This window comes from Caloenas nicobarica, chromosome 1, assembly GCF_036013445.1.
Source record: "Caloenas nicobarica isolate bCalNic1 chromosome 1, bCalNic1.hap1, whole genome shotgun sequence".
NCBI classification, from domain to species: domain Eukaryota; kingdom Metazoa; phylum Chordata; class Aves; order Columbiformes; family Columbidae; genus Caloenas; species Caloenas nicobarica.
In genome coordinates, this window is record NC_088245.1 from 175,258,312 (window position 1) to 175,270,796 (window position 12,485).

At 38.4% G+C, this 12,485-nt stretch overlaps 1 protein-coding gene across 7 annotated transcripts in view; it reads left to right on the forward strand.

Annotated features, from left to right (window-relative positions):
* Nucleotides 1-1,626: 1,626 nt before the first annotated feature.
* The window catches only part of PCDH9 (protocadherin 9), a 680,268-nt gene continuing 669,409 nt past the window's right edge, over nt 1,627-12,485 (forward strand). For 4 of the 7 annotated variants that reach the window (XM_065642195.1, XM_065642173.1, XM_065642212.1 and 1 more), the window contains exon 1: nt 1,627-4,662. In XM_065642195.1, the coding sequence (XP_065498267.1) occupies nt 1,627-4,662 (3,036 nt within the window). Of the gene's footprint in view, nt 4,663-8,012; nt 8,035-10,795; nt 10,833-12,485 lie in introns of all 7 variants that reach the window. The other 3 variants (XM_065642204.1, XM_065642230.1, XM_065642184.1) reach the window with 1 other exon arrangement.

The window sequence follows — 12,485 nt, forward strand, 5'->3', positions numbered from 1 at the left end:
GCTGTTTGTTTGGGTTGTTGCGTGCACGTTAAACGCCCGAAGGATCGCCGCTTAATAGAAATGAAACGTGGAGAGGATGACTAACGACAGAACTGTGAATTTGTTCCCTGGAGTTGCTAATTTGCCACCCCGAAGCAACACATATCTCAAGGAGGAAGCGTTTGCCTGCTGCTGATTTCTCCAAAACTGGTGATTTACCAGATGCATTGTGCTGTATCTGCTGGAACAGATCATTGCTTAGCTGCAGCAGATCGTCAAAGGTATACAACCAACGTAAGTGCAAAGTTACCCATACACTGTCATGCATTTAATTTAAAGAAAAAAAAAAAAAGCCAACATGCAGTATATTTATCTAGAGAAAGAAACAGTGTTTCGGATTCAATTGATGTTGGTGGCAAAGGCTCACCTACTCGCTGTCTCTGCATCCCTACCTGCATCACTCTGCTGGAAGTAATCACGGGCATCAGCTACCGTGCAGCTTAATGCAGATAAGATTAGTGCTTAAGGGCTGTCCGGTTCTGCCAAACTGTAGGTGCTTGGCAGCCTTGCACATGGATAATTCGCGGTTAGCAAAGCATGCAAACAGAAGTCTGTCTCTCTTTTTTTCTTTTTTCTTTTTTTTTTTTTCACCTGCATTACTGGTCTGCAGTATTTATGTGTGGCAGCTGCTAATAACATCCTGAAGGGAGATCAGTGTCAATGGGGACAGGCTGCACCTTTTTTCCTCCTCCCGGCATCAGAAAATATACTTCTCCCCCCCCCCAATCTGTAAACATGCTGTCTGCTCCTAAGTTGCATTTGGAATTTCCAGCTTCCTGATTAAGACTGTGTTTAAAAACAAACAAATAAAGTTTAAGGTTATTAAACAGAAGGAGAAGTATCCAACATCTAGAGAGGAAACATTGAGTTGAGAGTGTAAGAAACTGTTAAGTCCTGTTATTGTCTCATCAGTTAACAGGGATGTGAAGTAGCCAGTGACGACTGCTGCAGCAGCAGCATGTCCGGGTGGTTATTTCCCAGTACGGTAGCTGTAGAGGGGAATGCAAGGCACAAGGAGCAGAGAAAAATCTGGTTAGCAAGAGCTAAAAAATATGTATGGAAGCAAACAACAAATTACATTTGGCAGCTGACATAGCAGTTAGAATCCAGAACTAGTGCAGGAAGATTTTTTTACTTGCACCAAATGACTGGGTGGAGGAGGGTAGAGTGGGAATGCACGTTACGGATTACACGGTGTACCAAGAATTTATTCAGAAAGTACGTGTCGAAACTGTGGCTACCCTTAATCCTGCAAGTAGTTATTTCCATTCTCGCTCTGTGCAAATACAGCCAATGGGGTATTGGTGCATTTGTCTGGAGGGATTGCTTGTGAAAGAGAGCAGTAGGAAAATGTACTGCTGCAAGTATGCATTGCAAAAACAAGTAGTAGTTGGAGATTGTGGATTTGTCATGCCTAAAAAACCAATAATGCTGTTCTGTGTGGTTGTGTTGACAGTGCTGTCTCCAAATAAGAAATGAGATGTAATGCATCCTGCAGTCCATGCATGCCTCCTCTTGCAAATCGTGCATCATTCTGTGGAAACCTTTAAGTCCTAAAATCTGGGAAAAAAGAATAAAAACATTATCATGGACCTGAGGGATTTTTGCCTGTTGACCGCTTTGATTGCCTGTTTAAGGCTGGATTCTGCTATAGCTCAAGAACTTATTTACACTATTAGAGAGGAGCTGCCTGAAAACGTACCCATAGGGAACATACCAAAGGACCTGAACATTTCTCACATCAATGCTGCCACAGGGACCAGTGCCAGCCTTGTCTACAGACTGGTATCTAAAGCAGGGGATGCCCCTCTGGTCAAAGTGTCCAGTACCACTGGGGAAATCTTTACGACATCTAACCGAATAGACAGAGAAAAACTCTGTGCTGGAGCTTCCTATGCAGAAGAAAATGAGTGTTTCTTTGAACTTGAAGTTGTGATTCTCCCCAATGACTTTTTTAGGCTGATCAAAATAAAAATCATTGTAAAGGATACTAATGACAATGCACCTATGTTTCCATCCCCTGTCATCAATATCTCCATCCCAGAAAATACTCTGATCAACAGTCGCTTTCCAATCCCATCAGCAACGGATCCTGACACAGGTTTCAACAGTGTGCAGCACTATGAGTTGTTAAATGGACAGAGTGTCTTTGGACTGGATATTGTGGAAACTCCGGAAGGAGAGAAATGGCCTCAGCTGATCGTGCAGCAGAACTTGGACAGAGAGCAAAAGGATACCTACGTGATGAAAATCAAAGTGGAGGATGGAGGTACCCCCCAGAAATCCAGCACAGCCATCCTGCAAGTCACAGTAAGTGATGTCAATGATAACAGGCCAGTATTTAAAGAGAGTCAAGTAGAGGTTCATATACCAGAGAATGCCCCTGTAGGCACTTCTGTAATTCAGCTTCATGCTACAGATGCTGATATAGGAAGCAATGCAGAAATCAGATATATTTTTGGTGCCCAAGTTGCCCCCGCAACCAAAAGATTTTTTGCTTTAAACAACACCACAGGGCTGATTACAGTTCAGAGGTCATTAGATCGAGAAGAAACTGCTATTCACAAAGTGACAGTGCTGGCTAGTGATGGTAGCTCTACACCAGCTCGGGCAACTGTCACCATCAATGTTACTGATGTAAATGATAACCCTCCTAACATAGACCTCAGGTACATAATAAGTCCCATCAATGGCACAGTGTACTTATCTGAGAAAGATCCTGTCAATACAAAGATTGCCCTAATTACGGTTTCAGATAAGGACACTGATGTGAACGGCAAAGTGATCTGTTTCATTGAGAGAGAGGTTCCCTTCCACTTGAAGGCAGTTTACGACAACCAGTATTTGTTGGAGACCTCTTCCTTGTTGGACTATGAGGGCACCAAAGAATTCAGCTTTAAAATTGTTGCTTCTGATTCTGGCAAGCCCAGTTTGAACCAGACTGCCCTGGTAAGAGTTAAACTGGAGGATGAAAATGACAACCCTCCGATTTTCAGCCAGCCTGTAATTGAGCTGTCAGTTGCTGAAAACAACCGTCGTGGTCTATACTTAACAACTATTAGTGCCACAGATGAAGACAGTGGGAAAAATGCAGACATTGTTTATCAGCTTGGCCCTAATGCCTCCTTTTTCGATCTGGATCGAAAGACAGGAGTTTTGACAGCCTCCAGGGTTTTTGACAGAGAAGAGCAGGAACGTTTCATTTTCACTGTTACAGCCCGAGACAATGGCACCCCTCCTTTGCAGAGTCAAGCAGCTGTAATAGTTACCGTGTTGGACGAAAATGACAACAGTCCCAAATTTACGCATAATCACTTCCAGTTTTTTGTATCAGAGAACTTACCAAAGTACAGCACGGTGGGGGTGATCACAGTGACCGATGCAGATGCTGGGGAAAATAAAGCGGTGACCCTTTCCATCCTGAATGACAATGAAAACTTTGTGCTGGATCCATACTCTGGAGTTATAAAGTCCAACGTTTCTTTTGATCGAGAACAGCAGAGCTCCTACACCTTTGATGTTAAGGCAGTGGATGGAGGGCAACCTCCTCGCTCTTCTACAGCGAAAGTAACCATAAACGTAATGGATGTTAATGACAACAGCCCCGTTGTCATCTACCCACCTTCCAATACTTCTTTTAAGCTAGTGCCACTCTCAGCAATTCCAGGATCGGTGGTAGCCGAAGTGTTTGCTGTGGATATAGACACTGGAATGAATGCCGAGCTTAAGTACACAATAGTAAGTGGAAATAACAAGGGTTTGTTTCGGATTGATCCAGTGACAGGTAATATCACTCTTGAAGAAAAACCGACTCCTAATGATGTGGGGCTGCATCGCTTAGTTGTCAACATAAGTGATTTGGGTTATCCCAAATCCCTGCATACTCTTGTGCTTGTATTTTTGTATGTAAATGATACTGCTGGAAATGCCTCTTATATTTATGACTTGATACGCAGGACTATGGAAACACCTTTAGACCGGAACATAGGGGACAGCAGCCAACCCTACCAAAACGAGGACTATCTCACAATCATGATCGCCATTGTGGCAGGTGCCATGGTTGTCATAGTTGTGATATTTGTCACAGTTCTCGTTCGCTGTCGACATGCATCCAGATTCAAAGCCGCCCAGAGGAGCAAGCAAGGTGCTGAGTGGATGTCTCCCAATCAGGAGAACAAGCAAAACAAGAAAAAGAAAAGGAAGAAAAGGAAATCTCCAAAGAGTTCTCTTTTGAACTTTGTGACCATTGAGGAGTCCAAACCTGATGATGCAGTTCATGAACCTATCAACGGGACAATAAGCCTTCCAGCAGAGCTGGAGGAGCAGAGTATAGGAAGATTTGATTGGGGCACAGCACCACCAACAACCTTTAAGCCTAACAGTCCTGATCTTGCCAAGCATTACAAATCTGCCTCTCCGCAGTCTGCTTTTCATCTCAAACCTGACACTCCAGTTTCAGTGAAAAAGCACCATGTGATTCAGGAGCTCCCGTTGGACAACACCTTTGTTGGTGGTTGTGACACCCTTTCCAAACGCTCTTCCACTAGTTCAGATCACTTCAGTGCCTCAGAGTGCAGTTCCCAAGGAGGCTTCAAGACAAAGGGCCCCTTACACACCAGACAGGTAAATGAGCACTTTTACTGGTCTATAAGTACTGCATACAAGTGCCCGATCAACCAGTATTAAAAGTGCCACTACGCTGTGGGTTTGTGGTTTTTATTTTTGTTTCAGTATAATTTAATTTAGTTATATTACAGGGGGGAACAAAAAAAAAAAAAAAAAGAAAAAAGAAAAGAAAAAAACCCATAAAACAAACAAAAAAAACCCCTTGACCCCTTTATCATTTACATGGGGCTTAACCATGCATTTGTGAAATGACTCTGATACTTTGGGTTTTGAAGAATACTGATTGTTAAAGGACTGTTATGCATCCAAGTATGTACACATGTGCATAAAAAAAGCCGAAAAAAAGCAACTTTTTTTTTTCTCCCCAGTATTTGACTGTTCAAATGTAAAAGTTATTGAAGAAGAAAAACTGGTTTTTATATGCCAAATTTCAGTTAGAAAATCTGACTGTTTCGAGACTGAAGGGATGTGTATGTTCAGTTTCAAATTTTGAAGTGAGTTGGCTTGGATTTCTTTTATAGTTCAAGCTGATTTGGAACCTTGTTAAGTTAGTGTCACTATACGAGTTATTTTTTTTTTCCCTAACAAAGACAGACAAATTTCCAGGCTACTTCATCTTTGAAGCACGTGATTTGTTGGTAGGGTATAACTAAGCCATACGGAAGTCTTCCTCTGTTTCGAGTTCAAAATGATTTTGTTGTAATAGATTAAAGTTGTTATTGCATAGACAGTTTGTTGCATATTTTTAAAAATGGCCAAAGCATACTTTTGAAAGGAATGCGTTCTCTGACTACATCTGAATTATGCAGAAAAAAAAAAAGTCAGCCCATTGTAAATATTTTCTCATCTTAGTAATGCATAAGTGATCTGTCATAACTCATTTTAAACTGTGAAATGCGCCATATGAAGAGGGATTAGGAGCCTGAGAAACTCATATTTCAACCAAATCCAGCATTAGGTTTTCTTAGGCCTAATAATTCCTTGCTAATAAAGATTTAAATGCGGCGCTGTCTTAATTTATTTTCGTTGGTGCTCGTCTTGTCGGCAGCGCTCCCCGGTGTGCGCGCAGCCTGTAGATGGCGCTGAGGCACCGCGGCGCTGCCGCTGGACCGCGGCCAGCCCTGCAGTGGCTCGGAGGAGGTGGTTTGGGCGGGGGGGGGAGGGAAGGATCAAGCTGATATTCCAGCCAAAGAACCTTTTATTTAATGGTAGTTGCGCTAGAGCGGTCAGTAGTTAAGTTCGCGCGTTTGCAGGGCAGCTTCCTTTAGCGCTTCGCTTCCGCTGCACCGACTTCTGTAGGTGTTGGGAGTCACATTCATATTCTTGCTGGTGCTGTACCCTCCAACTGATGGTGATTTGTCTGAATTTATTAGGGATGTGAATCCTAGAGAATCAAGTGAGACACATTTAGGCTTGTCTTTGCAAAAAGATTTTGACAGTAGCCAAGTTTAGGATAAAGCCGTCCTCTTGCTGTTGCATTAGCCTTATCTGAGATGAATGTGACGTTCCCAGAACTGTGTCTTTACTTCGAGTGTCTGTAAGGTGTCACACTAACAAGATGCTAAGAATAAAACAAGCTCTTTTGAGGCAGTTCTGCTAAAGTAACTGCTCTAAAACAGTTCCTACTTACAACGAGACACGAAAACATCGCAGAAGGTTCCCACAAAACCTTAATCTTATCTAAGGACTTTAAAGAAGAGTATCCTCTCAGAGCCGTCTTCAGGCTGTTACACAGCACCATATACATACTGTCAGCATAAGTTAAAAAAGAAACAGTTAAAAAAGAAACAATTTAAAAAAAAAAAACCAGCCAAACAAAAAACAAACAACAAACTTATATAAGAACTCTGCATAGTCTGTGGTTACTCGACTGAAGTTTTCTCCCAGCTTTACTTACAAAATGTAACACCCCCAACCCACACATTCTTTTTCTGTTCTGAGATGTTAATATAGCTTAAATTAGCTTTACAACTCTATTAGGAAACTCAGACTTAATCCCCCACAGCACCTAGAAACAGTTAAAACCTCCCCAAATTATTTAGCTGACCGAATGTATAAACTCTGCACAGTGAAATTGAATATGAGGGGGGAAAAAAAAAAAGCAAAAACCACAAACAAACACAAAAAACACCCCCTCCAAAAAAACAAAACCAACAAAAACTACTGGCAGTATTTTCAGAGTTATTTGTGTTCATTATAGTAAATATGCTAGTTTCAGTTTAATAATGATATCAGTCATTATACCTGTATATGGACCTGATTCCAATTCCACTGAAATCTTATTGAATCATTTTGGAAGTTAGCAAATACTCATGTGATTTGGATCGCTCCCTGCAAAATTTGTAATATTATATGTAACTGAAAATATAACTCTTAGGTAGACAGTTACCTAAACTGAGCTTGTGTATTTTTACTCTGTGGGGAAGGAGAGTATCTTTCTATTCCCAATGATGAGTGTTACAGGACGTAACCTTTTTATGTCCCCTTGTTTCTTTTGGCTGGAGGAGTACAGCCAGCAATGGAAGTAATCATTAGCAGCTTTCCTATTATTCTGTCTGTAGTTCCTGAAATTTGGATGCCTTTTAGATAATGTTCCTTGGCACAGAGGTTAAATAGACTCTCATAGCTCTTTTCTTTCTATAGATTTCTTATAGAGTATGGCCTTTAAGCAAAGTATCCACACTTAATCTTACTGAATGAGTAGTGTGTGCTAATGCCATAGTATCTGAAAACCATTTTTAAAAATTCCCTTAAGAAGAGATACTTAGTTCTGTGCCACTGTACTGTTTTCCTGAGGTTTAACATAATTATTTTCTCTGTACCTAATGTTAGAAGTTGTATTAAGTTACCTACATATTTGCCAAGTTTTCTTTCTGTGGTTTGTAAAGGATGTGGGAATTGTTGTGGAGGATGTTACCATAGGGAAAGAAGTAATATAAGATTAATATACATCTAAGAATTACTAGCATCCTCCATTTTTACTTACAGTTTCTTTCAGTCCAAGGTAAATACACATGCAATGTATCTTGCAGATACATTAATATTAATAAAGAGCTGAGACTTAAGTCCATGCTTGGACTTCATTCAAGCAAAATCTTGTTACTTTTAATGGGAACTTGACCCTAGAAATCAGTTAGAACTGGGTCCTAAGTCAGGAAGCTTTTAGAATTCAAAAATAGATTGTTCAATTCAAATTTCTTAATATTTTTTTGCTGGGCAACTTCTGTGCAATTGTCAATAAATTTAGTGAAAATTCTGTGGTTAATTCTTGACATGTCATTTTGAATTGCACAGGCTGATGTTTCAGAAGTACCCAGCATATAATAAAAACCAAAGCCTTCTTCAAGTGCCTATCTTGCAGTAAACCTGGTGGATGCTCTGAAAAGAGCATTTTTGAATACTTGAATTTGGGATTGTTCTAAATGCTAATTCACATAATTAGTAGTACGGAAAGGATGTTGCACACCACCAGCTTCTATAGCTAAGCTTCCAAAATCAGTGTTATGACTCATAAAGAATACCGAAATCTATGCAGGCTCCTCAATCAGTGTTCTTTTCAGTATTTGATTGAACTTGAAAATGCGCTTCAAATTAGTAAGTCTCTACACCGAACAGCTACATAGAAATACAGTAGAAGACGACATGTTGTATTCTTCTATGTGAAAGACCTCTTATAAAATGCAAATAAACAGAGAAAAAAACTCCTACTCAGTGTCATTAGCTTAACAATAGATCAAGTAATAAAAGAAATTATGGCCAATTTACCGTGGTTATCCCAGTTTTAAATTATAACAACTTCGATTAACCAGATTTGAAGTACAGCAATGACAACACAGGTTTAAAAAATATGTATCATTATGGGTTATGGGCAAAACCTTCAGTCTTCATTCCTAATCAAATAGCATTTAGGCACGTGCTCAACTTTCATTTAAAGTGGTGGGACTGAAGCAGATCCTCAGAGTCCAAATGTTCAGATGTTGTCTTCAAGAAAGACAGCCATAAGCACACTCTAAGCACTTTTCTGAATCAAGATGTTAATTTATAAATTTTGGAAATGTGCATAGTTCTAGTAGATTCGGGAAAGCTAAATATATGGTAACTCTGTCCTTTTATTTCTGTGCTCTGTTGGCAGAAATCAAGGATTTGGGGCTTGACTGACACATTAAATACATTTCATGCTAAGATATATGTTTAATCATGGAATCAATAACGTAAGCTCTGTGGAGCTTGCTTTACTCCTTTTTCAGTCAATGGACTTCTTGCCTGATCAAGGAATGAGTAGCCAAGGCTCCCTCTGATCAATGCACATCACTTAAGCTTTCTGTGACAAATGTAATTGATGTTATCTTACTCTGGGGTGTTTAAATTTGTTAACTTTAGGGTTTATGTAAGAGAAAAGAAAAGCTGAAAACATTAATGATTCTTAATTTGATACGCTGAGAGTGGCAATTTCAAGGTGCATAAGTTGATGGAAATCTGCATTGGAGCAGCAGTGCAGAGTCTACGTCACCTGCAAATATTAAAATTCTGTAACCATTGCATTCCATAATTCTGTGTGCGGTATTATTTTTTAGTGGCCTTGTTTTACCTCTTAGTATAAAAAAATAAAATTCCATTGTTTCTTTTTTATGCTTAACTTGTTTTATATGTTAGCATGGATATTAGTCTTGGGTGAGGATTAGTCACCTGGGAAAACATCTGCATGTAAAATTCAATTGTTTTTTTAGTTCTATGTATTTATATATCTACAACTATACTAAAATATTAGAAATCATGAAAATGTACAGTGTATTTTTTCTATCCTTGTATAACTGAAAAATAGGTTAACGGATTTTGCTCAACTGTCTAAAGAAATTCATCTTTGAGCTGAGACGAAGCATGGAAAATTTCAGCTGAAAAGAAGAATTTTTCAGAAAGTTAAGAGCATGTGAAAACTGAGGGTTATAATGGAAATCTGAACATAACCCTAAGCTATAATACCATTTTCAATAGTGACAGTAGAAATGCTAAACTAGGGTAGGGAACATTTTATGTGTACAGATCCAGACAATAAAAGCTTAGCAAGTTTCATTTCTCTTTTAAAGTTTCCCATGCAAAAGATTTTTATCAGAATCTCTGCTGTCTCATCTGTCCTGAATGTGCAAAGCCAAAGTTTCACAAACATTTAATATATGTGTGACACACATGGGAGTGAGAACCAGTTCCTGAGAGTTTAATGCTATTGGAATTTTGTGATAATGTTTTTTTGTATATAGGAACAAGGAGGGATCTTTTAAGTTTCCATTTCAGATTTTCACTTCCGAATAATCTGTTCTTCTAGCACAGCAAAACCATATCAGCCACACTTTATTGACAGCAATTTTATTGTAGCTAGAGGCTTACAGTAAGCTGTTTATTGCTGTTCCCTAACTCGGTTGACAGCAATTGGGGAATTAATTTTCTTGCCCCTGATGTGCTTTCTTGGGTATAAACAACAGATGTTTAAGATATGAAAACTGTGACCTATTTACATTCAGCAATTCTTTACAGGCACAGTCTACCTGTCTGAAGTGCAGGTTTCAAGTCCTAAGTAAGGTTGCTTCATCAGTTCTAGGAATCATATTTTTGCAGTAGAACTGTTCATCTATACATATTCTATACATGGGCAGATACATAATACCTAATGGACCAATCCTCATCTAGGCAAATTCAGTTCAAGAATAGCTGAGTTCAAGTTTCAGGAGATGCTGTCTATCTTCTTACTCTAGCATTTAATTGCAGCAAACATACAGAATGTAACTGGTCAAATGGCCATATTCTGAAAGATGTAACAGGAACTGCAGGTGATACTTGAATTCTTGATATCACTTCTCCCACAAATGATCACAGTGGTCTGTAAAATCTATAGGCAGAAGGTTTCTCAAGTACAGCCATCTCACATACACTCTGTAATGCCCATATCTTTGCTGGAGGAAAAAAAAAAAAAACAAACACACACACACACAAAATCATACATTACTTTGTTCTTCTTTTATTTATGCTTTGACTAGCCTAGGATGGAATGACCAGCCTATAGTAGAATGTATATAAAATGAGTTATCCCAATAGACCGATGTAGCCATTTAATCAATTCATTTCTAGTTTACATAAGATAACATTCCATTGACTGCAAAAAAATTACCCAGACTGTAGATAAGAAATGAATGGATGCTATCATGTTTTACTTCAGTGTGGGGGTAGGGGGGCATCTTCTGTTCATTTTCATTGGCATCTTTTAGCTAGACATTTGCAACATAAGAGGCTTTAGCATCTTACCTACCTGAGATTTTAAGTGCTTGTCTGGATATAAAATGCATATCATCTTAACTGTTCTTTTGTAATTAAATATCATATTAAAAATTCTTATGATATAGTTGCAATAATTTTGTTGTAATGGATTGTGTTCTAGTGAGCTGTAAACTCTGTCTGGAAACAAAAATAGCCATTACTGAGAGAAGACACCTTAAATTGGTATTAATGCACTATTACATTGGTTGTGCTATTATGAAAACTTCAAATAAATAAATGAAATTGTTTTGTATAGCAGCATTGTTGTAGTTACACAAAACCATGTGTAGATTATTCCTAGGTCCTAAGGATTTACAGAAGCATTGGGGCCACTATAACAAAAACCTTACTAAAAAAATATGGAATTTCAAATCTTGGAAAGATTTATCCTTATTTCTCGATATAGTTTTCAGGTTTGTGAGTACTATGAATTATGTGTGATAATACAGAGAAAGATGGATAAAAATCTTATTCGTAGGCATATGGAGTTATCCAAATAGTACCAGTCTCAAAAATTGTCCATCCTTTGTTTCTTCTTGTTGTTTCTTTGGCAGTTAGTGAGTTGCGGGGGATATTTGTTTTAAAGTCTTGGCATGGGTTGTCCTGTATCTTCTGTTACACAGAGGGAAAACTGAGTAATTCAGCATTAGTCAGGATTTGTTTGTGCGTAGTTTCTGTAGTTAGAGTTTTATAGTTATAGTTTTGCCATTTCTTTTGCAAAATGCCACACTGATTTTTTTTGTGCACAAATATTAATATTATTATTTGAAAGTTGTTCTGGAATATGCACATTTCTTGTTACAAAAGGAATAAAAGGAGCCCTTTCTTAGAGTAGCAGTTCAACATTTGAAGCTAAATCCAAACTGGGGTAAATCTGCTGATTTACACCATCTGCAGCTCTTCCTGATGTTAACTTCTTTATAAAAGCAATAAGATGATGTTGAGATAATATTTCCAAAATCTAAAAAATATGTAAAATTAATCGTGAGTCAAGTGAATTAAAAGTCATTTTATTTTGAGGTGAATTTGATAAAATGTGGAGGATCAGCTGTTAGATATTCCTTCCTTCCTTTGTTTCTTCCCCCAGGTTTGCAGAAACAAGATCCAGGTAGAATTTTAAAAAAGCATCCTCTCCTCACTCTAAAAAATTAAATCGGATATTCTCACTGGCTGATAGCTGAAAGAGGATAGCTATTGATATTGATTAGTAAAACACTTAGTAGCCTTGAACTGATATTCATCCATTCTCCTTCATTCCTTCCAGCAAAATTAAGTGTTAGACACGATTGCTTTTATTAGTAATTTTGCAGGATATTCCTAGTACCTCCTAGGCTTTCATGTGTTACTCCTAAGAAAACTCTGTAATTGGCTTTCTTAATTGTTCAAAAATGTTAAATTTCTGCCTGTACAATATTTTTGATCAAATGAGCTACTTTAGCCTGTGCCTTATATCGTAATATAGCACCGAGAAAAGTCAGACAAACTCCATGTTTTAGTTGTGATTGCTATTTGCC